This window comes from Salvelinus namaycush, chromosome 31, assembly GCF_016432855.1.
Source record: "Salvelinus namaycush isolate Seneca chromosome 31, SaNama_1.0, whole genome shotgun sequence".
In the NCBI taxonomy this organism is placed as follows: Eukaryota; Metazoa; Chordata; class Actinopteri; order Salmoniformes; family Salmonidae; genus Salvelinus; species Salvelinus namaycush.
Window position 1 is genome coordinate 10,379,686 of NC_052337.1, and position 26,259 is coordinate 10,405,944.

Below are 26,259 nucleotides of genomic sequence, written 5' to 3' on the forward strand. Positions count from 1 at the left end.
GGGAAAATGTATCAGGGCTAATGTAAGAGGGACAATGTATCAGGGCTAATGTAATAGGGACAATGTATCAGGGCTAATGTAATAGGGACAATGTTTCAGGGCTAATGTAATAGGGACAATGTATCAGGGACAATGTAATAGGGACAATGTATCAGGGAAAATGTAATAGGGACAATGTATCAGGTACAATGTAATAGGGCCAATGTATCAGGGACAATGTAATAGGGACAATGTATCAGGGACAATGTAATAGGGACAATGTATCAGGGACAATGTAATAGGGACAATGTATCAGGGACAATGTAATAGGGACAATGTATCAGGGAAAATGTAATAGGGACAATGTATCAGGGACAATGTAATAGGGACAATGTATCGGGGACAATGTAATAGGGACAATGTATCAGGTACAATGTAATAGGGACAATGTATCAGGGACAATGTAATAGGGACAATGTATCAGGGACAATGTAATAGGGACACTGTATCAGGGACAATGTAATAGGGACAATGTATCAGGGACAATGTAATAGGGACAATGTATCAGGGACAATGTAATAGGGACACTATCAGGGACAATGTATTAGGGACAATGTAATAGGGACAATGTATCAGGGACAATGTAATAGGGACAATGTATCAGGGACAATGTAATAGGGACAATGTATCAGGGACAATGTAATAGGGACAATGTATCAGGTACAATGTAATAGGGACAATGTATCAGGGACAATGTAATAGGGACAATGTATCAGGGACAATGTAATAGGGACACTGTATCAGGGACAATGTAATAGGGACAATGTATCAGGGACAATGTAATAGGGACAATGTAATAGGGACAATGTAATAGGGACAATGTATCAGGGACAATGTAATAGGGACAATGTATCAGGGACAATGTAATAGGGACAATGTATCAGGGACAATGTAATAGGGACAATGTATCAGGGACAATGTAATAGGAACAATGTATCAGGGACAATGTAATAGGGACAATGTATCAGGGCTAATATAATAGGGACAATGTATCAGGGCTAATGTAATAGGGACAATGTATCAGGGCTAATGTAATAGGGACAATGTATCAGGGCTAATGTAATAGGGCCAATGTATCAGGGCTAATGTAATAGGGCCAATGTATCAGGGCTAATGTAATAGGGACAATGTATCAGGGCTAATGTAATAGGGACAATGTATCAGGGACAATGTAATAGGGACAATGTATCAGGGGAAATGTAATAGGGACAATGTATCAGGTACAATGTAATAGGGACAATGTATCAGGGACAATGTAATAGGGACAATGTATCAGGGACAATGTAATAGGGACAATGTATCAGGGCAAATGTAATAGGGACAATGTATCAGGGACAATGTAATAGGGACAATGTATCAGGGACAATGTAATAGGGACAATGTATCAGGGAAAATGTAATAGGGACAATGTATCAGGGACAATGTAATAGGGACAATGTATCAGGTACAATGTAATAGGGACAATGTATCAGGGACAATGTAATAGGGACAATGTATCAGGGACAATGTAATAGGGACAATGTATCAGGGACAATGTAATAGGGACAATGTATCAGGTACAATGTAATAGGGACAATGTATCAGGGACAATGTAATAGGGACAATGTATCAGGGACAATGTAATAGGGACACTGTATCAGGGACAATGTAATAGGGACAATGTATCAGGGACAATGTAATAGGGACAATGTATCAGGGACAATGTATCAGGGACAATGTAATAGGGACAATGTATCAGGGACAATGTAATAGGGACAATGTATCAGGGACAATGTAATAGGGACAATGTATCAGGGACAATGTAATAGGGACAATGTATCAGGTACAATGTAATAGGGACAATGTATCAGGGACAATGTAATAGGGACAATGTATCAGGGACAATGTAATAGGGACACTGTATCAGGGACAATGTAATAGGGACAATGTATCAGGGACAATCTAATAGGGACAATGTATCAGGGACAATGTATCAGGGACAATGTAATAGGGACACTGTATCAGGGACAATGTGTTAGGGACAATGTAATAGGGACAATGTATCAGGGACAATGTAATAGGGACAATGTATCAGGGACAATGTAATAGGGACAATGTATCAGGGACAATGTAATAGGGACAATGTATCAGGTACAATGTAATAGGGCCAATGTATCAGGGACAATGTAATAGGGACAATGTATCAGGGACAATGTATCAGGGAAAATGTAATAGGGACAATGTAATAGGGACAATGTATCAGGGACAATGTAATAGGGACAATGTATCAGGGACAATGTAATAGGGACAATGTATCAGGGACAATGTAATAGGAACAATGTAATAGGGACAATGTAATAGGGACAATGTAATAGGGACAATGTATCAGGGCTAATGTAATAGGGACAATGTATCAGGGCTAATGTAATAGGGACAATGTATCAGGGCTAATGTAATAGGGACAATGTATCAGGGCTAATGTAATAGGGACAATGTATCAGGGCTAATGTAATAGGGCCAATGTATCAGGGCTAATGTAATAGGGACAATGTATCAGGGCTAATGTAATAGGGACAATGTATCAGGGACAATGTAATAGGGACAATGTATCAGGGAAAATGTAATAGGGACAATGTATCAGGTACAATGTAATAGGGACAATGTATCAGGGACAATGTAATAGGGACAATGTATCAGGGACAATGTAATAGGGACAATGTATCAGGGCAAATGTAATAGGGACAATGTATCAGGGACAATGTAATAGGGACAATGTATCAGGGACAATGTAATAGGGACAATGTATCAGGGACAATGTAATAGGGACAATGTATCAGGGACAATGTAATAGGGACAATGTATCAGGTACAATGTAATAGGGACAATGTATCAGGGACAATGTAATAGGGACAATGTATCAGGGACAATGTAATAGGGACAATGTATCAGGGACAATGTAATAGGGACAATGTATCAGGTACAATGTAATAGGGACAATGTATCAGGGACAATGTATCAGGGACAATGTATCAGGGACAATGTATCAGGGACAATGTAATAGGGACAATGTATCAGGGACAATGTAATAGGGACAATGTATCAGGGACAATGTAATAGGGACAATGTATCAGGGACAATGTAATAGGGACAATGTAGCAGGGCTAATGTAATAGGGCCAATGTATCAGGGCTAATGTAATAGGGCCAATGTATCAGGGCTAATGTAATAGGGACAATGTATCAGGGCTAATGTAATAGGGACAATGTATCAGGGACAATGTAATAGGGACAATGTATCAGGGAAAATGTAATAGGGACAATGTATCAGGTACAATGTAATAGGGACAATGTATCAGGGACAATGTAATAGGGACAATGTATCAGGGACAATGTAATAGGGACAATGTATCAGGGACAATGTAATAGGGACAATGTATCAGGGACAATGTAATAGGGACAATGTATCAGGGACAATGTAATAGGGACAATGTATCAGGTACAATGTAATAGGGACAATGTATCAGGGACAATGTAATAGGGACAATGTATCAGGGACAATGTAATAGGGACACTGTATCAGGGACAATGTATCAGGGACAATGTATCAGGGACAATGTAATAGGGACAATGTATCAGGGACAATGTAATAGGGACACTGTATCAGGGACAATTTGTTAGGGACAATGTAATAGGGACAATGTATCAGGGACAATGTAATAGGGACAATGTATCAGGGACAATGTAATAGGGACAATGTATCAGGGACAATGTAATAGGGACAATGTATCAGGTACAATGTAATAGGGCCAATGTATCAGGGACAATGTAATAGGGACAATGTATCAGGGACAATGTATCAGGGAAAATGTAATAGGGACAATGTAATAGGGACAATGTATCAGGGACAATGTAATAGGGACAATGTATCAGGGACAATGTAATAGGGACAATGTATCAGGGACAATGTAATAGGGACAATGTATCAGGGAAAATGTAATAGGGACAATGTAATAGGGACAATGTATCAGGTACAATGTAATAGGGACAATGTATCAGGGACAATGTAATAGGGACAATGTATCAGGGACAATGTAATAGGGACACTGTATCAGGGACAATGTAATAGGGACACTGTATCAGGGACAATGTAATAGGGACAATGTATCAGGGACAATGTAATAGGGACAATGTATCAGGTACAATGTAATAGGGACACTGTATCAGGGACAATGTATTAGGGACAATGTAATAGGGACAATGTATCAGGGAAAATGTAATAGGGACAATGTATCAGGGACAATGTAATAGGGACAATGTATCAGGGACAATGTAATAGGGACAATGTATCAGGTACAATGTAATAGGGACAATGTATCAGGGACAATGTAATAGGGACAATGTATCAGGGACAATGTAATAGGGACACTGTATCAGGGACAATGTAATAGGGACAATGTATCAGGGACAATGTAATAGGGCCAATGTATCAGGGATAATGTAATAGGGACAATGTATCAGGGACAATGTAATAGGGACAATGTATCAGGGACAATGTAATAGGGACAATGTATCAGGGACAATGTAATAGGGACAATGTATCAGGGACAATGTAATAGGGACAATGTATCAGGGACAATGTAATAGGGACAATGTATCAGGGACAATGTAATAGGGACAATGTATCAGGGACAATGTAATAGGGACAATGTATCAGGGAAAATGTAATAGGGACAATGTATCAGGGACAATGTAATAGGGACAATGTATCAGGGACAATGTAATAGGGACAATGTATCAGGGACAATGTAATAGGGACAATGTATTAGGGACAATGTATCAGGGACAATGTATCAGGGACAATGTATCAGGGACAATGTAATAGGGACAATGTATCAGGGACAATGTAATAGGGACACTGTATCAGGGACAATTTGTTAGGGACAATGTAATAGGGACAATGTATCAGGGACAATGTAATAGGGACAATGTATCAGGGACAATGTAATAGGGACAATGTATCAGGGACAATGTAATAGGGACAATGTATCAGGTACAATGTAATAGGGACAATGTATCAGGGACAATGTAATAGGGACAATGTATCAGGGACAATGTATCAGGGAAAATGTAATAGGGACAATGTAATAGGGACAATGTATCAGGGACAATGTAATAGGGACAATGTATCAGGGACAATGTAATAGGGACAATGTATCAGGGACAATGTAATAGGGACAATGTATCAGGGAAAATGTAATAGGGACAATGTAATAGGGACAATGTATCAGGTACAATGTAATAGGGACAATGTATCAGGGACAATGTAATAGGGACAATGTATCAGGGACAATGTAATAGGGACACTGTATCAGGGACAATGTAATAGGGACACTGTATCAGGGACAATGTAATAGGGACAATGTATCAGGGACAATGTAATAGGGACAATGTATCAGGTACAATGTAATAGGGACACTGTATCAGGGACAATGTATTAGGGACAATGTAATAGGGACAATGTATCAGGGAAAATGTAATAGGGACAATGTATCAGGGACAATGTAATAGGGACAATGTATCAGGGACAATGTAATAGGGACAATGTATCAGGTACAATGTAATAGGGACAATGTATCAGGGACAATGTAATAGGGACAATGTATCAGGGACAATGTAATAGGGACACTGTATCAGGGACAATGTAATAGGGACAATGTATCAGGGACAATGTAATAGGGCCAATGTATCAGGGATAATGTAATAGGGACAATGTATCAGGGACAATGTAATAGGGACAATGTATCAGGGACAATGTAATAGGGACAATGTATCAGGGACAATGTAATAGGGACAATGTATCAGGGACAATGTAATAGGGACAATGTATCAGGGACAATGTAATAGGGACAATGTATCAGGGACAATGTAATAGGGACAATGTATCAGGGACAATGTAATAGGGACAATGTATCAGGGAAAATGTAATAGGGACAATGTATCAGGGACAATGTAATAGGGACAATGTATCAGGGACAATGTAATAGGGACAATGTATCAGGGACAATGTAATAGGGACAATGTATTAGGGACAATGTATCAGGGACAATGTATCAGGGACAATTAATAGGGCCAATGTATCAGGGACAATGTAATAGGGACAATGTATCAGGGACAATGTAATAGGGACAATGTATCAGGGACAATGTAATAGGGACAATGTATCAGGGACAATGTAATAGGGACAATGTATCAGGGACAATGTAATAGGGACAATGTATCAGGGACAATGTATTAGGGACAATGTATCAGGGCCAATGTACAACAGATGTATTAGGGCCATTGTACAGCAGATGTATCAGGGCTTTAACGGCTATACAGCAGATGTATCAGGGCTTTAACGGCTATACAGCAGATGTATCAGGGCTTTAACAGCTATACAACAGATGTATCAGGGCCATTGTACAGCAGATGTATCAGGGCTTTAACGGCTATACAGCAGATGTATCAGGGCTTTAACGGCTATTCAGCAGATGTATCGGGGCTTTAACGGCTATACAGCAGATGTATCAGGGCTTTAACGGCTATACAGCAGATGTATCAGGGCTTTAACGGCTATACAGCAGATGTATCAGGGCCATTGTACAGCAGATGTATCAGGGCTTTAACGGCTATACAGCAGATGTATCAGGGCTTTAACAGCTATACAGCAGATGTATCAGGGCTTTAACGGCTATACAGCAGATGTATCAGGGCTTTAACAGCTATACAGCAGATGTATCAGGGCTTTAACGGCTATACAGCAGATGTATCAGGGCCAATGTACAGCAGATGTATCAGGGCTTTAACGGCTATACAGCAGATGTATCGAGGCTTTAACGGTTATACAGCAGATGTATCAGGGCTTTAACGGCTATACAGCAGATGTATCAGGGCCAATGTACAGCAGATGTATCAGGGCTTTAACAGCTATACAGCAGATGTATCGAGGCTTTAACGGCTATACAGCAGATGTATCAGGGCTTTTACAGCTATACAGCAGATGTATGACCTGACCTGTTGTATTATTGTATTGTTCCAGGATATGGGCAACCAGGGGATCAGACACCGCTCCTATTCATCCCCCAAGATTAGCCTGCTGCCCCCCCGCTTCTCCCGCAAAACCCTAGCCACGCTTGCGACCTCTGACCTCAGCCCAGGTTAGTGTCTGTGGGACCTTTATACAGTTAATAACCTCCCATTGAGAAACCATTACTGAGAACTTTATTACTTCGATTGGAATACAGTTGACAGTGTTTTCTCTGAGAATATGATTATATGGATAGTCCTTGTTCATCTTTGTAGTTTTGGTTCTGTCTGTGTTTACACAGGCAGCCCAATTCTGAACTTTTGCCAAATTATGGTCAAAAGATCAGAATTGGACTGCTTGTGTAAACGCAGCTTATATGACCTGGATTGACCTTATTTGAGCTAGTCTGTCTCTTTTCACTTGTTTGGTTTGTCATGGGAGTTTGAGTAGTACAGTAAGCAGTAGGCCCCTCCCTACCTTCAGGCTATGCTCAAACCCTACACCCCAACCCGAGCACTCCATTCCTCAGACCTCTGGTCTCTTGGCCCCCCTACCCCTACGGGAGGGAAGCTCCCACTCAGCCCAGTCCAAGCTCTTCTCTGTCCTGGCACCCCAATGGTGGAACCAGCTTCCCCCTGAAGTTAGGACAGCAGAGTCCCTGTCCATCTCCCGAAAACATCTGAAACCCTACCTCTTCAAAGAGTATCTTAAATAATCCAATAGCACCCCCCTCGCAACTCCTCCTCCTGCTTTTTGTGAACTAACACTCACTCTTGACTTTTCTCCCCCCTACTAGCTCTGACTTTGCTGATAGCTACTTTATTGAGGAAATGTGTACTTACTATGACTGTGATATGTGGTTGTCCCACCTAGCTATCTTAAGATGACTGTCCTAACTGTAAGTGGCTCTGGATAAGAGCGTCTGCTGAATGACTAAAATGACAAATGTAATGTGCTCTACGTAGCTGAGTTAACCTGCTCTCTGTGTTGTCACTAACTAACTGAAGCAACTTCAGTAGATAGTCAGCTACTGTTTGTAACTAACATGTAACCAACGTGACTATACCATAGTGTAGGTACATTTACTGTATAGTCACATCCAGAGCTGTATATACTGTATCTATCTATGTATGGCTCTGATTACATCCACGTCCTGCCTCTGTCCCTCTGAGGGGTCTAGTGAGCGCTATGTCCACTCTGCCCTGTAGATGGTCTAGTGAGTGCTATGTCCACTCTGCCCTGTAGATGGTCTAGTGAGTGCTATGTCCACTCTGCCCTGTAGATGGTCTTGTGAGTGCTATGTCCACTCTGCCCTGTAGATGGTCTTGTGAGTGCTATGTCCACTCTGCCCTGTAGATGGTCTTGTGAGTGCTATGTCCACTCTGCCCTGTAGATGGTCTAGTGAGTGCTATGTCCACTCTGCCCTGTAGATGGTCTAGTGAGTGCTATGTCCACTCTGCCCTGTAGATGGTCTAGTGAGTGCTATGTCCACTCTGCCCTGTAGATGGTCTAGTGAGTGCTATGTCCACTCTGCCCTGTAGATGGTCTTGTGAGTGCTATGTCCACTCTGCCCTGTAGATGGTCTTGTGAGTGCTATGTCCACTCTGCCCTGTAGATGGTCTTGTGAGTGCTATGTCCACTCTGCCCTGTAGATGGTCTAGTGAGTGCTATGTCCACTCTGCCCTGTAGATGGTCTTGTGAGTGCTATGTCCACTCTGCCCTGTAGATGGTCTAGTGAGTGCTATGTCCACTCTGCCCTGTAGATGGTCTAGTGAGTGCTATGTCCACTCTGCCCTGTAGATGGTATAGTGAGTGCTATGTACACTCTGCCCTGTAGATGGTCTTGTGAGTGCTATGTCCACTCTGCCCTGTAGATGGTCTAGTGAGTGCTATGTCCAATCTGCCCTGTAGATGGACTAGTGAGTACTATGTCCGCTCTGCCCTGTAGATGGTCTAGTGAGTGCTATGTCCACTCTGCCCTGTAGATGGTCTAGTGAGTGCTATGTCCACTCTGCCCTGTAGATGGTGTGAGCTACAGCCTATCTGTCCTTCAGGCCATCTCTCTGTCTAAATCTCTGTCTGTGCTCCACCCTGCTAGTAAGTCGTGGCCAAAAGTTTTGAGAATGACACAAATTTTAATTTTCACAAAGTCTGCTGCCTCAGTTTGTATAATGGCAATTTGCATATACTCCAGAATGTTATGAAGAGTGATCAGATGAATTGCAATTAATTGCAAGGTTCCTCTTTCCCATGCAAATGAACTGAATCCCCCAAAAACATTTCCACTGCATTTCAGCCCTGCCACAAAAGGACCAGCTGACATCATGCCAGTGATTCTCTCGTTAACACAGGTGTGAGTGTTGACAAGGACAAGGCTGGAGATCACTCTGTCATGCTGATTGAGTTCGAATAACAGACTGGAAGCTTCAAAAGGAGGGTGGTGCTTGGAATCATTGTTCTTCCTCTATCAACCATGGTTACCTGCAAGGAAACACGTGCCATCATCATTGCTTTGCACAAAAAGGGCTTCACAGGCAAGGATATTGCTGCCAGTAAGATTGCACCTAAATCAACCATTTATCGGATCATCTAGAACTTCAAGGAGAGTGGTTCAAATGTTGTGAAGAAGGTTTCAGGGCACCCAAGAAAGTCCAGCAAGCGCCAGGACCGCCTCTTAAAGTTGATTCAGCTGCGGGATCGGGCAGCACCAGTACAGAGCTTGCTCAGAAATGGCAGCAGGCAGGTGTGAGTGCATCTGCACGCACAGTGAGGCGAAGACTTTTGGAGGATGGCTTGGTGTCAAGAAGGGCAGCAAAGAAGCCACTTCTCTCTAGGAAAAACATCAGGGACAGACTGATATTCTGCAAAAGGTACAGGGATTGGACTGCTGAGGACTTGGGTAAAGTAATTTTCTCTGATGAATCCCCTTTCCGATTGTTTGGGACAGCCATGAATAAAGAATGGTACCAACACATCCTCCGAGAGCAACTTCTACCAACCATCCAGGAACAGTTTGGTGATGAACAATGCCTTTTCCAGCATGATGGAGCACCTTGCCATAAGGCAAAAGTGATAACTAAGTGGCTCGGGGAACAAAACATCGATATTTTGGGTCCATGGCCAGGAAACTCCCCAGACCTTAATCCCATTGAGAACTTGTGATCAATCCTCAAGAGGCGGGTGGACAAACAAAAACCCACAAATTGTGACAAACTCCAAGCATTGATTATGCAAGAATGGGCTGCCATCAGTCAGGATGTGGCCCAGAAGTTAATTGACAGCATGCCAGGGCGAATTGCAGAGGTCTTGAAAAAGAAGGGTCAACACTGCAAATATTGACTCTTTGTATCAACTTCATGTAATTGTCAATAAAAGCCTTTGACACTTATGAAATGCTTGTAATTATACTTCAGTGTTCCATAGTAACATCTGACAAAAATATCTAAAGACACTGAAGCAGCAAACTTTGTGGAAATTAATATTTGTGTCGTTCTCAAAACTTTTGTCCACGACTATATAGCTTGCCTTAGAACCCCTAGCTTCCAAAACTCACACTGTGCTAACACCAGGCCTGGTAGGCATGTGGCTACTGTGTGTGTCCAACGTGCAGGTACATGTGTATGTAAGTGTGCTTGTATGTCAAAAATCTAATTAAATTGTATTTGTCACATGCTTCATAAACAACAGTGAAATGCTTTGCAGAGAGAAACATAAAAAATGAAAAATGTAAATAGTGGTACGGTGTAGGCCGTCATTGTAAATAAGAATTTGTTCTTAACTGACTTGACTAGTAAAATAAAAAAATAATGAATAAATTCTAAGTGAATAATGAACCACAATGACGAGTAACAATAACATGGCTATATACAGGGAGTAGAAATTAACATGGCTATATACAGGGAGTAGAAATTAACATGGCTATATACAGGGAGTAGAAATTAACATGGCTATATACAGGGAGTAGAAATTAACATGGCTATATACAGAGAGTAGAAATTAACATGGCTATATACAGGAAGTAGAAATTAACATGGCTATATACAGGAAGTAGAAATTAACATGAGTATATACAGAGAGTAGAAATGTACATGATTAAATACAGGGAGTAGTAAGCCAGTATGAGGGTTTGCGCTCAAGCTAGAATGAAAGACGGACTGTGCGTGGAGAGAAAATATCAATAGAGTTCAAAAAGTACTCGCACTCAAAACCATGAAGGGGAATAACCCATGCAGGGAGAACCAGCAGTCGATGTGCAGGGAGAACCAGCAGTCGATGTGCAGGGAGAACCAGCAGTCGATGTGCAGGGAGAACCAGCAGTCGATGTGCAGGGAGAACCAGCAGTCGATGTGCAGGGAGAACCAGAAGTCGATGTGCAGGGAGAACCAGCAGTCGATGTGCAGGGAGAACCAGCAGTCGATGTGCAGGGAGAACCAGCAGTCGATGTGCAGGGAGAACCAGCAGTCGATGTGCAGGGAGAACCAGCAGTCGATGTGCAGGGAGAACCAGCAGTCGATGTGCAGGGAGAACCAGCAGTCGATGTGCAGGGAGAAGCAGCAGTCGATGCACAGGGGTACGAGGTAATTGATCTAGCAGGATAGATAATAGACAGTAGCAGCAGTCGATGTGCAGGGGTACGAGGTAATTGATCTAGCAGGATAGATAATAGACAGTAGCAGCAGTCGATGTGCAGGGGTACCAGGTAATTGATCTAGCAGGATAGATAATAGACAGTAGCAGCAGTCGATGTGCAGGGGTACGCGGTAATTGATCTGGCAGGATAGATAATAGACAGTAGCAGCAGTCGATGTGCAGGGGTACGAGGTAATTGATCTAGCAGGATAGATAATAGACAGTAGCAGCAGTCGATGTGCAGGGGTACGAGGTAATTGATCAAGCAGGATAGATAATAGACAGTAGCAGCAGTCGATGTGCAGGGGTACGAGGTAATTGATCTGGCAGGATAGATAATAGACAGTAGCAGCAGTCGATGTGCAGGGGTACCAGGTAGTTGATCTAGCAGGATAAATAATAGACAGTAGCAGCAGTCGATGTGCAGAGGTACGAGGTAATTGATCTAGCAGGATAGATAATAGACAGTAGCAGCAGTCGATGTGCAGGGGTACGAGGTAATTGATCAAGCAGGATAGATAATAGACAGTAGCAGCAGTCGATGTGCAGGGGTACCAGGTAATTGATATAGCAGGATAGATAATAGACAGTAGCAGCAGTCGATGTGCAGGGGTACGAGGTAATTGATCAAGCATGATAGATAATAGACAGTAGCAGCAGTCGATGTGCAGGGGTACGAGGTAATTGATCAAGCAGGATAGATAATAGACAGTAGCAGCAGTCGATGTGCAGGGGTACCAGGTAATTGATCTAGCAGGATAGATAATAGACAGTAGCAGCAGTCGATGTGCAGGGGTACGAGGTAATTGATCTCGCAGGATAGATAATAGACAGTAGCAGCAGTCGATGTGCAGGGGTACCAGGTAATTGATCTCGCAGGATAGATAATAGACAGTAGCAGCAGTCGATGTGCAGGGGTACGAGGTAATTGATCTAGCAGGATAGATAATAGACAGTAGCAGCAGTCGATGTGCAGGGGTACGAGGTAATTGATCAAGCAGGATAGATAATAGACAGTAGCAGCAGTCGATGTGCAGGGGTACGAGGTAATTGATCTAGCAGGATAGATAATAGACAGTAGCAGCAGTCGATGTGCAGGGGTACGATGTAATTGATCTCGCAGGATAGATAATAGACAGTAGCAGCAGTCGATGTGCAGGGGTACGAGGTAATTGATCTGGCAGGATAGATAATAGACAGTAGCAGCAGTCGATGTGCAGGGGTACCAGGTAGTTTATCTAGCAGGATAGATAATAGACAGTAGCAGCAGTCGATGTGCAGGGGTACGAGGTAATTGATCTAGCAGGATAGATAATAGACAGTAGCAGCAGTCAATGTGCAGGTGTACGAGGTAATTGATCAAGCAGGATAGATAATAGACAGTAGCAGCAGTCGATGTGCAGGGGTACAAGGTAATTGATCTAGCAGGATAGATAATAGACAGTAGCAGCAGTCGATGTGCAGGGGTACGAGGTAATTGATCTAGCAGGATAGATAATAGACAGTAGCAGCAGTCGATGTGCAGGGGTACGATGTAATTGATCAAGCAGGATAGATAATAGACAGTAGCAGCAGTCGATGTGCAGGGGTACGATGTAATTGATCAAGCAGGATAGATAATAGACAGTAGCAGCAGTCGATGTGCAGGGGTACGAGGTAATTGATCTGGCAGGATAGATAATAGACAGTAGCAGCAGTCGATATGCAGGGGTACCAGGTAATTGATCTAGCAGGATAGATAATAGACAGTAGCAGCAGTCGATGTGCAGGGGTACGAGGTAATTGATCTAGCAGGATAGATAATAGACAGTAGCAGCAGTCAATGTGCAGGTGTAAGGGGTAATTGATCTCGCAGGATAGATAATAGACAGTAGCAGCAGTCGATGTGCAGGGGTACCAGGTAATTGATCTAGCAGGATAGATAATAGACAGTAGCAGCTGTCGATGTGCAGGGGTACCAGGTAATTGATCTAGCAGGATAGATAATAGACAGTAGCAGCAGTCGATGTGCAGGGGTACGAGGTAATTGATCTAGCAGGATAGATAATAGACAGTAGCAGCAGTCGATGTGCAGGGGTACAAGGTAATTGATCAAGCAGGATAGATAATAGACAGTAGCAGCAGTCGATGTGCAGGGGTACCAGGTAATTGATCTCGCAGGATAGATAATAGACAGTAGCAGCAGTCGTTGTGCAGGGGTACGAGGTAATTGATCTAGCAGGATAGATAATAGACAGTAGCAGCAGTCGATGTGCAGGGGTACGAGGTAATTGATCTAGCAGGATAGATAATAGACAGTAGCAGCAGTCGATGTGCAGGGGTACGAGGTAATTGATATAGCAGGATAGATAATAGACAGTAGCAGCAGTCGATGTGCAGGGGTACGAGGTAATTGATCTAGCATGATAGATAATAGACAGTAGCAGCAGTCGATGTGCAGGGGTACGAGGTAATTGATCTAGCAGGATAGATAATAGACAGTAGCAGCAGTCGATGTGCAGGGGTACAAGGTAATTGATCTGGCAGGATAGATAATAGACAGTAGCAGCAGTCGATGTGCAGGGGTACCAGGTAATTGATCTAGCAGGATAGATAATAGACAGTAGCAGCAGTCGATGTGCAGGGGTACGAGGTAATTGATCTAGCAGGATAGATAATAGACAGTAGCAGCAGTCGATGTGCAGGGGTACGAGGTAATTGATATAGCATGATAGATAATAGACAGTAGCAGCAGTCGATGTGCAGGGGTACCAGGTAATTGATCTAGCAGGATAGATAATAGACAGTAGCAGCAGTCGATGTGCAGGGGTACAAGGTAATTGATCAAGCAGGATAGATAATAGACAGTAGCAGCAGTCGATGTGCAGGGGTACCAGGTAATTGATCTAGCAGGATAGATAATAGACAGTAGCAGCAGTCGATGTGCAGGGGTACGAGGTAATTGATCTAGCAGGATAGATAATAGACAGTTGCAGCAGTCGATGTGCAGGGGTACGAGGTAATTGATATAGCATGATAGATAATAGACAGTAGCAGCAGTCGATGTGCAGGGGTACGAGGTAATTGATCTAGCAGGATAGATAATAGACAGTAGCAGCAGTCGATGTGCAGGGGTATGAGGTAATTGATATAGCAGGATAGATAATAGACAGTAGCAGCAGTCGATGTGCAGGGGTACCAGGTAGTTGATCTAGCAGGATAGATAATAGACAGTAGCAGCAGTCGATGTGCAGGGGTACCAGGTAATTGATCTAGCAGGATAGAGAATAGACAGTAGCAGCAGCATATGTGGTGAGTGTGAAAGTGTCATATACAGTATAAGTCATAAGTATCATATGTCATATGTCAGTGTATATGTGAGGGTGTGGGCTTGGGTAAGTGCATTGTCTGGCTTGGCTACCCTGCCCAATCACAGTGCAACCTCAGCATTGCAGCATTCCATGATGACATCATCGAAGACACCCTGGGCTGAGTGGGGTATCTGATCAGACTTGATTGTGTTGATTGGTTTTCATAGATAATGTTGCTCACGCTGTTTACTTTCACACAGAAGGTTCATGTTTCAGCTGTCTTGTCCTCCACAGAACAGAGAACATTCAGTCTATCAGAGCAGCCTCTCGAAAAAAGGTATGTATCCACTGACCTAACTTGTCTGTCTAAAGTGTGTTTGACATTCTTACAGTTTCGTACAGTTTCCCCCTAATTCCCAGGCTCTCCAGCCCTCACAATGACTTCTTTTTTGGTTGCAGGGCGACCAAGGGCTCTCTCTCTGTTGTGGAGTTCCTGGTTCTCTTTATATCAAGACCGTGTTTTGTTTGTTTAACTCCAGGCTTGTCTGTTACCATGCCAAGGCTTGCAGCGTTGTTTTAACCCTGTTTCACAGGTGGTGAGGTGACGCATATATATTACAAAAGCTTTAAGCCACCCTTTATCAGTACCCAAAGTGTTGTTGTAGACTAAACTGTAATCCCATTGTGCTCAGACTTTTTTTATTTGTCAATGAACATTTTGTCCAGAGCAATTTTGAAGTACAGGGCCTGTCCTCAGATGAAGTCAGGCTAATGCTCTGTAACTTTGTGACACAGTGAGTGTAAAAAGATTTACTGTATAGTATCCTTTCAATGAATAGCTCCAACACAAGAGAGACAGACTAGGAAAAGGGAACCTCTTTACTTCCTGTTCACTATGTCCTTCATTGGGATGAGATGCTTCCAGGAACCATGCCAACTGCCTTTGTCCTCTTCCTCCATTCATCTGTTGAAATGTCCTGAACACATAGTCAGTCAAAGCTCTATAGCTCCCTCTAGAGTATGTCAGTGTGTACCAGACCTGTGTGTGTGTTAGTGTATGTCAGAGCTGTGTGTGTGTGTGAGTGTGTGTGTGTTAATGTACTGTATGTATCAGAGCTGTGTGTGTAATGTGTGTGTGTGTGTAATGTGTCCCTAGGGAGTTAAGGTTTCGTAAGCGTGCCCAGTCTGCAGACGACGAGGGCAGCGTTGAGCTGGCAGAGTCCCTTCAACACCTCACCCTCTCAGAGTTCCTCAAAGAGTACGTGGGCATCGCCCCCTTCTGGGCTGGCAGCCCTGGCCCTTCCTTTCCACTGGGCAGATAGCCCAATAGCCTCTAACCCTATAGTAACTCCCCTGATCTGGATGCAGGCCCTCTAGACATTAACCCTACAGTAACTTCCCTGATCTCGATGCTGGCCCTCTAGACATTAACCCTACAGTAACTCCCCTGATCTGGAAGCCAGCCCTCTAGGCCCCTAGCTCCAGCCTCAGTGTAACCTCTTCATGCCAACCCTTTTAACCCTAGAGGTCCCCTGTGTGCATCCTGACATCTAACCTCTACATTTGTGCCCACAATGCACTCTGCCTAGCATGGCATCACCAATAACCTTCAGAGATTACACTTGTATGTTGTTGATGTAAATGAATTAACCATGTTTGATTAGCTCACGTGTGCTGCACGTGTCTCTAACTACTACTATGTAACCCTTCTTAACTCACATTGATCTTTCATTGAATTGTGACCTCTCAGGTATACGTGGCCTATCCTCCCATTATCTGGAATCACACAGAAGATTCTATTGGACCTGACTTGTTTTTGTATTGATTCCTTAGTAAACATCTATGGCTTTGTGTTGCATGTGTTCTAGCTGTATACTTGATCCAGCCTGGTATGACAGTCACTGACCGATTGACCTACTAACCAAATACCATTTTTAGTAGTACTAGTAGTACTAGTATTATTAGTATTATTATTAGTACTATTATTAGTAGTACTTGTATTATTAATATTATTATTATTATTAGTAGTAGTAGTAGTATTATCACTATTATTAGTATTATCAAAATGATTTGTATTGCTAGTATTAGTAGCGTTACTAGTATGCTTTCATAAGTTGTGTGCTGTGTTTCTACCTTCTTGCTTCCTTGTTGATGAAAAGGATGACAGTCACGGTACTACTATTAGTAAGGACTATACATAATAATTCATTTGCTGTTGGTCAGCAAAGATCACCAGGCAGAAAGAAAAATGGATCAGCAAACAGGACTCTAGTTAATACAGTTTATACAACCCAACATATGTCACGTTTGATGAGGATTTGACTTTTCTAACCCTATATGTCTATGATGCTAACCCAATTGTTTCTGAACAGAATTGAAGAGGAGGAGTGGGACAAGTACAACATCCCCTCCAAGGTGGAGTCAGAGAAATACAAAGTGATTCGTACCTTCAGCTTCCTCAAGAGTAGGATGTCCACCACTCGCAACAAGAACAAGGTGAGACACTATATACAGTTCCTTGCAAAAGTATTCATCCCCCTTGGCGTTTTTCCTATTTTGTTGCATTACAACCTGTAATTTAAATTGATTTTTATTTGGATTTCATGTAATGGACATACACAAAGTAGTCCAAATTGGGGAAGTGAAATGGAAAAAAGAACTTGTTTCAAAAAATTCAACAACAAAAAAAACTGAAAAGTGGTGCGTGCATATGTATTCACCCCCTTTGCTATGAAGCCCCTAAATAATATCTGGTGCAACCAATTACCTTCAGAAGTCACATAATTAGTTAAATAAAGTCCACCTGTGTGCAATCTAAGTTTCACATGATCTGTCACATGATCTCAGTACATATACACCTGTTCTGAAAGGCCCCAGAGTCTGCAACACCACTAAGCAAGGGGCACCACCAAGCAAGTGGCACCATGAAGACTAAGGAGCTCTCCAAACAGGTCAGAGACAAAGTTGTGGAGAAGTACAGATCAGGGTTGGGTTATAAAAAAATATACGAAATTTTGAACATTCCACGGAGCACCGTTAAATCCATTATTAAAAAATGGAAAGAATATGGCACCACAACAAACCTTCCAAGAGATGGCCACCCACCAAAACTCACCGACCAGGCAAGGAGGGCATTCATCAGAGAGGCAACAAAGAGACCAAAGATAACCCTGAAGGAGCTGCAAAGCTCCACAGCGGAGATTGGAGTATCTGTCCATAGGACCACTTTAAGCCGTACACTCCACAGAGCTGGGCTTTATGGAAGAGTGGCAAAAAAAAGCCATTGCTTAAAGAAAAAAACAAGCAAACACGTTTGGTGTTCACCAAAAGGCATGTGGGAGACTCCCCAAACATATGGAAGAAGTTACTCTGGTCAGATGAGACTAAAATTGAGCTTCTTGGCCATCAAGGAAAATGCTATGTCTGGCGCAAACCCAACACCTCTCATCACCCCGAGAACACCATCCCCACAGTGAAGCATGGTGGTGGCAGCATCATGCTGTGGGGATGGCCCTAAATACAGAGAAATTCTTGAGGGAAACCTGTTTCAGTCTTCCAGAGATTTGAGACAGGGATGGAGGTTCACCTTCCAGCAGGACAATGACCCTAAGCATACTGCTAAAGCAACACTCGAGTGGTTTAAGGGGAAACATTTAAATGTCTTGGAATGGCCTGGTCAAAGCCCAGACCTCAATCCAATTGAGAATCTGTGGTATGACTTAAAGATTGCTGTACACCAACGTAACCCATCCAACTTGATGGAGCTGGAGCAGTTTTGCCTTGAAGAATGGGCAAAAATCCCAGTGGCTAGATGTGCCAAGCTTATAGAGACATACCCCAAGAGACTTGCAGCTGTAATTGCTGCTTAAGGTGTCTCTACAAAGTATTGACTTTGGGGGGGTGAATAGTTATGTACGCTCAAGTTTTCAGTTTTTTTGTCTTATTTATTGTTTGTTTCACAACAATGAATTTTAATTCCAGGTTGTAAGGCAACAAAATAGGAAAAATGTTAAGAGGGGTGAATACTTTCGCAAGCCACTGAGGCCTGTCAGATAATGTAATTACAGACAGAGTGTACACACTGACTGAGTCACATGTAATCTACACCTCAGTCTAGATCTAATATAATCTACACTTCAGTCTAGACCTAATATAATCTACACCTCAGTCTAGACCTAATATAATCTACAACTATGAGGACTGTATGACACACCCAGAAAGTGCCGTAAAACTGATACCATTGAGTGTCAGTTATCATGCTGCTATTATCACTTAATTATCTGATACAAATGCCCATTATCATGAGAATTTGCATCCTTGAAAAGTGCTATATAAATAGCATGTATTATTATTATATTATTATTGTTATCATCCCAACCGTTCTCCTTAGTATTCACCTCAGGGTCTGTTCTTCAAATGATGACAAAGAGCAGGAAATGTTTGGGGAAATAACATTGACCCAAAACACCATTAAAACACTGTAGGTTCTTTCCTTTCAATCATCAACCCTTTGTTGGTGATCAGCATGTGGAAACCCCCCCCCCCCCCCCCCATTTCCGTCACAGTGGACTTTAAAACGGGCTGAAATAAGGCTTGGATCATTCACATGTAACTGATTCAATTGGAGTCAGTGTACGTGTGGCTATTTGTGACTACTTATAGGCTAGCCAGACCACAGTATCAGTAACCTGACTGATAGTACTTAAGGCTAGCTGAGTGTAACCTACGCCTATGGTGTTACAGAGTTACAGTCAGTGTGTTCTATGCTTTGACGGGTTGTTTCTGAAAGGGTTTGGATGTAGTTACAGTATATGGGTGTGTGTTAACTAGCCTATCCATGCCTCTGATGTTCACCCCTGGGAATCTACCCTGGTTCTCCAAGGGAAAGGGGAAGGAGAAGGAGAGAGAGAAGGGTAAGGAGAAGGAGAGAGAGAAGGAAGGGAAAGACAAGGACAAACAGCAGAATGGACATCGTTTCTCCACGGGTTCCTGTGCTGGTCCCACCGTCTGTCTGGTCTGTGACAAACCTGCTACTGGCAAGGACCTTCTGCACTGCTCCTGTAAGTAATCAGCAGTCACCGTTTACTCATTAGTCATGTATCAGTCAAACCCATCAATGTGTCCCGCAATGCTATAAACATACAAGATATCTCAGTGATCTGCAACTCTGTCACAGAGAATACAAAAGATCAGATATATTTATTGGAAATGTAGCAAGACATATCTCAAGATAAATAAAGTGTATATGTATCCATAGGCTTTCTTTGCATTCAACATAGATACCAAATAGTTTATAATTGCAAAGATCCACATTTTAGGGGAAGATATCAGAATTCCAATTCATTCATTCATGTAGTTATTATATTTCCATCCTGGTGGTTGATATCTCTATATATGGAAATATCCCTCTCTCCCTCAGGTTGTACAGTCATGGTCCATAAGGGTTGTAAGGACTCTGCTCCCCCGTGTTTAAAGGTGAGTTCCAGCCTGTGTGTGTGTATGTGTGTGTGTGAACCTCTGCCCCACAACCACACACATAAACATTGGGGTGTGTTAATGGTAAACTAGTCCAGTGACACATCTTCTACTCATCTCTCTTTGTTGAACGAAGAGATCTATCTGGAATGTTTAATTCTCTGGTGTCCTACTGGACTCCTTTTTGTAAATCTTTGTATTAAAACTTCAGAAACCTCAGGATAAGTATGCAGTGACTATGGTGAAGAACCGAACAGCATCCCTCCCACAGAGTGAGTTTTACATCACACAGTCCAAAGGTCATTGATGTCATGGTTTGTTGTTGTCATCCCGTGAAGCACTCAGAGGAAGGAATCCTGAAACAATAACATTCCTCTCTCTTCTCCTTTCCTCTCCTCTACTTCCTCTCCTCTCCTCTCCTCTCCTCTCCTCTCCTCTCCTCTCCTCTCCTCTCCTCTCCTCTCCTCTCCTCTCCTCTCCTCTCCTCTCCTCTCCTCCCTCGTCCAGACTTCACAGTGCGAGACAGTCCCTCTCCATGTCCGATCTCCACCTCAGACTCTCTACCTATGATGAGCCAGAGGGACAAGAGGGAAACAGCCTCCCTCCCCAACAGTGTCCCTTCTGCCACAGACAGGTCAGCTCAGCATCTCTCTCTCTCAAATAAATTCAAAAGGCTTTATACACATACATAGATTGCCAAAGCAAACATATAGACACATATCAAATCATTGATGACGCAGATAGATAATTATAGGAAAAATAATAATACTCAATTAGTAATAACAATTAACAGGACCATACAGTAAGAAATGAATGAGGACAATAATGAATGCAATGTTATTATTCTGGTTTGTCAATCCACTGGCTGTCCCTACGGGTGTGTCAGCTACATATTTTGCAGCTAATATGTCACAAAGTTTAGATATAGGATAGATATAGGATTTTCTCCTTTTCTGTTTTCTATGGTTCTCTCTCTCTCCACCCCTCTCTCTCACTCTATCTCTCTCCCCTCTCTCTCTGTGTACCCTCTCACCCCCCCTCTCTCTATCACTCTCTCTCTCTCTATCTGTAACTCTCCCCCCCCCCCCCCCCTCTCTATCACTCTCTCTCTATAACTCTCTCTCTCTCTTTCTCTCACTCTCCCTATGTCACGTTCCTGACCTTATTTCCCTTGTTTTGTCTTTATTTAGTATGGTCAGGGTGTGAGTTGGGGTGGGCAGTCTATGTTATTTGTTTCTATGTTTAGGTTTGTTAGTTTGGCCTAATATGGTTCTCAATCAGAGGCAGGTGTTTGTCATTGTCTCTGATTGGGAACCATATTAAGGTAGGCTGTTTTCAATGTTTGTTTGTGGGTGATTGTTGCCGTGTCTGTGTTTGTTCGCCACACGGTACTGTTTTCGTTCGTTTGTTCACGTCGTTTATTGTTTTGTATTTTGTCAAGTGTTTTTCGTCTTCGTTTAAATATTAAAGTATGTATTCAAACCACGCTGCGCTTTGGTCCGATCCTTGCTCCTCCTCAGACGAGGAGGATTACGACGAGCGTTACATCCTATGTCTCTCTCTCTCAATTCAATTAAATTCAAACGGGATTTATTGGCATGGGAAACATGTTTACATTGCCAAAGCAAGTGAAATATTTTAACAGTAAATATTGCATTCAAAAAGGTTTAAAAAAGATAAAGACACTTCAAGTTTTAGCAATGTGCAAATAGTTGTAGTATGAATAGTAGGGGATCAATATTGTTGTAACTTACAGTGTTGTTTGTGGTGCTGTGATTGCACACTGCAGTGTTTCGCCTAACAGATATGGGAGTTTATCAATGTTTGATTTGTGGGTCTGTGTGATCTGTGGGAAATATGTATCCAGGGCCTAAAATAAACACCCGCCACCTGCCACATGCGGGTAGATTTTGGCATTAGCGTGTAAGATGTCTATTTCACCAGCCACGTTGGTGGATGGTCAGGGCTCCACAGTGCGAGCATTTCACTCACACTTTTGTGAATAAAAATAGTTAAGTATGATCACATTTATAGTAAAATAAATACTGCAGTAGCTGTTTTCAAAGTATTTCTGCCGTTTTGTTTCATAGCTGGTAAATTAAAGAGTCAAAGAACTATGAATCCTATATAGCCTATTTCACCTCGCACTGCAACACTGCCTGGCTGGGGGCTGTGCGTAAGTGAAGAGCTGTGAAAGATACATTTTTAGAAGCGCTGTCCACAGGCATAAAAGTTGGTCTAATTTACTTGAAAGGAAAGTGAGACTTTGTTCTTGTGTTTCTTGGCTATTTACATTGTTTTGTTCACAAGCTAGGTTGTTTTTCAATGTTTGCGTTTCAACTGTTAGGGAAGAGAAAACAATGATGCTACAAGTCAGACTCAATCTCACAGGCACAAACATGACTCTAGTCATGCTACCACAGTAACCTCCTGCCCTTAAAGGGGCAGGTGAACATTTTTGTCTCATCTGTGATACACTACATTACCAAAAGTATGCTCGTCGAACATCTCATTCCAAAATCATGGGCATTAATATGGAGTTGGTCCCCCCATTTCTTATAACAGCCTCCAGTCTTCTGGGAAGGATTTCCACTAGATGTTGGAATATTGCTGAAGGGACTAGTGAGCATTAGTGTGGTCGGGCACTGATGTTGGGCGATTAGGCCTGGCTCGCCATCGGCGTTCCAATTCATTCCAAAGGTGATCGATGGGGTTGAGGTCAGGGCTCTGTGCAGGCCAGTCAAGCACTTCCACACCGATCTCGACAAACCATTTCTGATTGGACCTTGCTTTGTGCACGGGGGCATTGTCATGCTGAAACAGGAAAGGGCCTTCCCCAAACTGTTGCCACAAAGGTAGGTAGCGTTCTCCTGGAATCCGCCAATCCCAGATTAGTCCGTCGGACTGCCAGATGATGAAGTGTGATTCATCACTCCAGAGAATGCGCTTCCACTACTCCAGAGTCCAATGACAGTGAGCTTCACACCACTCCAGCCAATGTTTGGCATTGCGCATGGTGATCTTAGGCTTGTGTGCGGCTGCTTGGCCATGGAAATCCATTTCATGAAGCTCCCAATAAACAGTTATTGTGCTGACGTTGCTTCCGGAGGCAGTTTGGAACTTAGTAGTGAGTGTTGAAACCAAGGACAGACAATTTTTACGCGCTTCAGCACTCGGCCGTCCAGTTCTGTGAGCTTGTGTGGCCTACCACTTCTCGGCTGAGCTGTTGTTGCTCCTAGACGTTTCCATTTTACAATAACTCAAATCAAATAACATTTATTTATACAGCCCTTCTTACATCAGCTGATATCTCAAAGTGCTGTACAGAAACCCAGCCTAAAACCCCAAACAGCAAGCAATGCAGGTGTAGAAGCACGGTGGCTAGGAAAAACTCCCTAGAAAGGCCAAAACCTAGGAAGAAACCTAGAGAGGAACCAGGCTATGAGGGGTGGCCAGTCCTCTTCTGGCTGTGCCGGGTGGAGATTATAACAGAACATGGCCAAGATGTTCAAATGTTCATAAATGACCAGCATGGTCAAATAATAATAAATCACAGTAGTTGTCGAGGGTGCAACAAGTCAGCACCTCAGGAGTAAATGTCAGTTGGCTTTTCATAGCCGATCATTAAGAGTATCTCTACCACTCCTGCTGTCTCTAGAGAGTTGAAAAAAGCAGGTCTGGGACAGGTAGCACGTCCGGTGAACAGGTTAGGGTTCCATAGCCGCAGGCAGAACAGTTGAAACTGTAGCAGCAGCACGGCCAGGTGGACTGGGGACAGCAAGGAGTCATCATGCCAGGTAGTCCTGAGGCATGCTCCTAGGGCTCAGGTCCTCCGAGAGAAAGAAAGAAAGAAAGAAAGAAAGAAAGAAAGAAAGAAAGAAAGAAAGAAAGAAAGAAAGAAAGAGAGAATTAGAGAGAGCATACTTAAATTCTCACAGGACACCGGATAAGACAGGAGAAGTACTCCAGATATAACAGACTGACCCTAGCCCCCCGACACATAAACTACTGCAGCATAAATACTGGAGGCTGAGACAGGAGGGGTCAGGAGACACTGTGGCCCCATCCGATGATACCCCCGGACAGGGCCAAACAGGCAGGATATAACCCCACCCACTTTGCCAAAGCACAGCCCCCACACCACTAGAGGGATATCTTCAACCACCAACTTACCATCCTGAGACAAGGCAGAGTATAGCCCACAAAGATCTCCGCCACGGCACAACCCAAGGCGGGGGGCGCCAACCCAGACAGGAAGATCACGTCAGTGACTCAACCCACTCAAGTGACGCACCCCTCCTAGGGACGGCATGGAAGAGCACCAGTAAGCCAGTGACTCAGCCCCTGTAATAGGGTTAGAGGCAGAGAATCCCAGTGGAGAGAGGGGAACCGGCCAGGCAGAGACAGCAAGGGCGGTTTGTTGCTCCAGAGCCTTTCCGTTCACCTTCACACTCCTGGGCCAGACTACACTCAATCATATGACTGAGTGAAGAGATGAGTCTTCAGTAAAGACTTAAAGGTTGAGACCGAGTCTGCGTCTCTCACATGGGTAGGCAGACCATTCCATAAAAATGGAGCTCTATAGGAGAAAGCCCTGCCTCCAGCTGTTTGCTTAGAAATTCTAGGGACAATTAGGAGGTCTGCGTTTTGTGACCTTAGCGTACGTGTAGGTATGTAAGGCAGGACCAAATCGGAAAGATAGGTAGGAGCAAACCCATGTAATGCTTTGTAGGTTAGCAGTAAAACCTTGAAATCAGCCCTTGCCTTAATAGGAAGCCAGTGTAGGGAGGCTAGCACTGGAGTAATATAATCAAATTGTTTGGTTCTAGTCAGGATTCTAGCAGCCGTATTTAGCACTAACTGAAGTTTATTTAGTGCTTTATCCAGGTAGCTGGAAAGTAGAGCATTGCAGTAACAAAAGCATGGATACATTTTTCGGCATCATTTTTGGACAGAAAGTTTCTGATTTTTGCAATGTTACGTAGATGGAAAAAAGCTGTCCTTGAAACAGTCTTGATATGTTCGTCAAAATAGAGATCAGGGTCCAGAGTAACGCCGAGGTCCTTCACAGTTTTATTTGAGACGACTGTACAACCATCAAGATGAATTGTCAGATTCAACAGAAGATCTCTTTGTTTCTTGGGACCAAGAACAAATATCTCTGTTTTGTCCGTTTGCAGCCATCCACTTCCTTATGTCTGAAACACAGGCTTCTGTGTCATCCGTATAGCAGTGAAAGTTAACATTATGTTTTCGGGCGGCTCTGGCGGGCGGCTCTGGCTGCTCCTGTCTGGCGGGCGGCTCTGGCTGCTCCTGTCTGGCGGACGGCTCTGGCTGCTCCTGTCTGGCGGACGGCTCTGGCTGCTCCTGTCTGGCGGACGGCTCTGGCTGCTCCTGTCTGGCGGACGGCTCTGGCGGCTCCTGTCTGGCGGACGGCTCTAGCGGCTCCTGACTGACGGACGGCTCTAGTGGCTCCTGACTGACGGACGGCTCTGAAGGCTCAGGACAGACGGGCGGCATTGAAGGCTCAGGACAGACGGGCAGCGCAGGCGGCACTGGGCAGACGGATAGCGCAGGCGGCTCTGGGCAGACGGATAGCGCATGCGGCTCTGGGCAGACGGATAGCGCAGGCGGCTCTGGGCATACGGATAGCGCAGGCGGCTCTGGGCAGACGGATAGCGCAGGCGGCACTGGGCAGACGGATAGCGCAGGCGGCACTGGGCAGACGGGCACACCTGTAGGGAGGAGACGGAGAGACAGCCTGGTGCGTGGGGCTGCCACA

The 26,259-nt window shown here is 43.6% G+C and overlaps 2 protein-coding genes across 2 annotated transcripts in view; both read left to right on the forward strand.

Moving 5' to 3' along the window:
- LOC120026197 (rho guanine nucleotide exchange factor 28-like) overlaps positions 1-20,784 on the forward strand; it is an 86,450-nt gene extending 65,666 nt beyond the window's left edge. Inside the window, exons 13-16 of the mRNA XM_038971022.1 lie at positions 7,096-7,213; positions 15,297-15,339; positions 17,375-17,498; positions 20,689-20,784. Coding sequence (XP_038826950.1) covers positions 7,096-7,213; positions 15,297-15,339; positions 17,375-17,498; positions 20,689-20,784 — 381 coding nt within the window. The remainder of the gene's footprint in view (positions 1-7,095; positions 7,214-15,296; positions 15,340-17,374; positions 17,499-20,688) is intronic.
- LOC120026334 (rho guanine nucleotide exchange factor 28-like) overlaps positions 19,850-26,259 on the forward strand; it is a 36,254-nt gene continuing 29,844 nt past the window's right edge. The window contains exons 1-3 of the mRNA XM_038971174.1: positions 19,850-20,062; positions 20,422-20,477; positions 20,985-21,111. Coding sequence (XP_038827102.1) covers positions 21,044-21,111 — 68 coding nt within the window. The 5' untranslated portion in view covers positions 19,850-20,062; positions 20,422-20,477; positions 20,985-21,043. The remainder of the gene's footprint in view (positions 20,063-20,421; positions 20,478-20,984; positions 21,112-26,259) is intronic.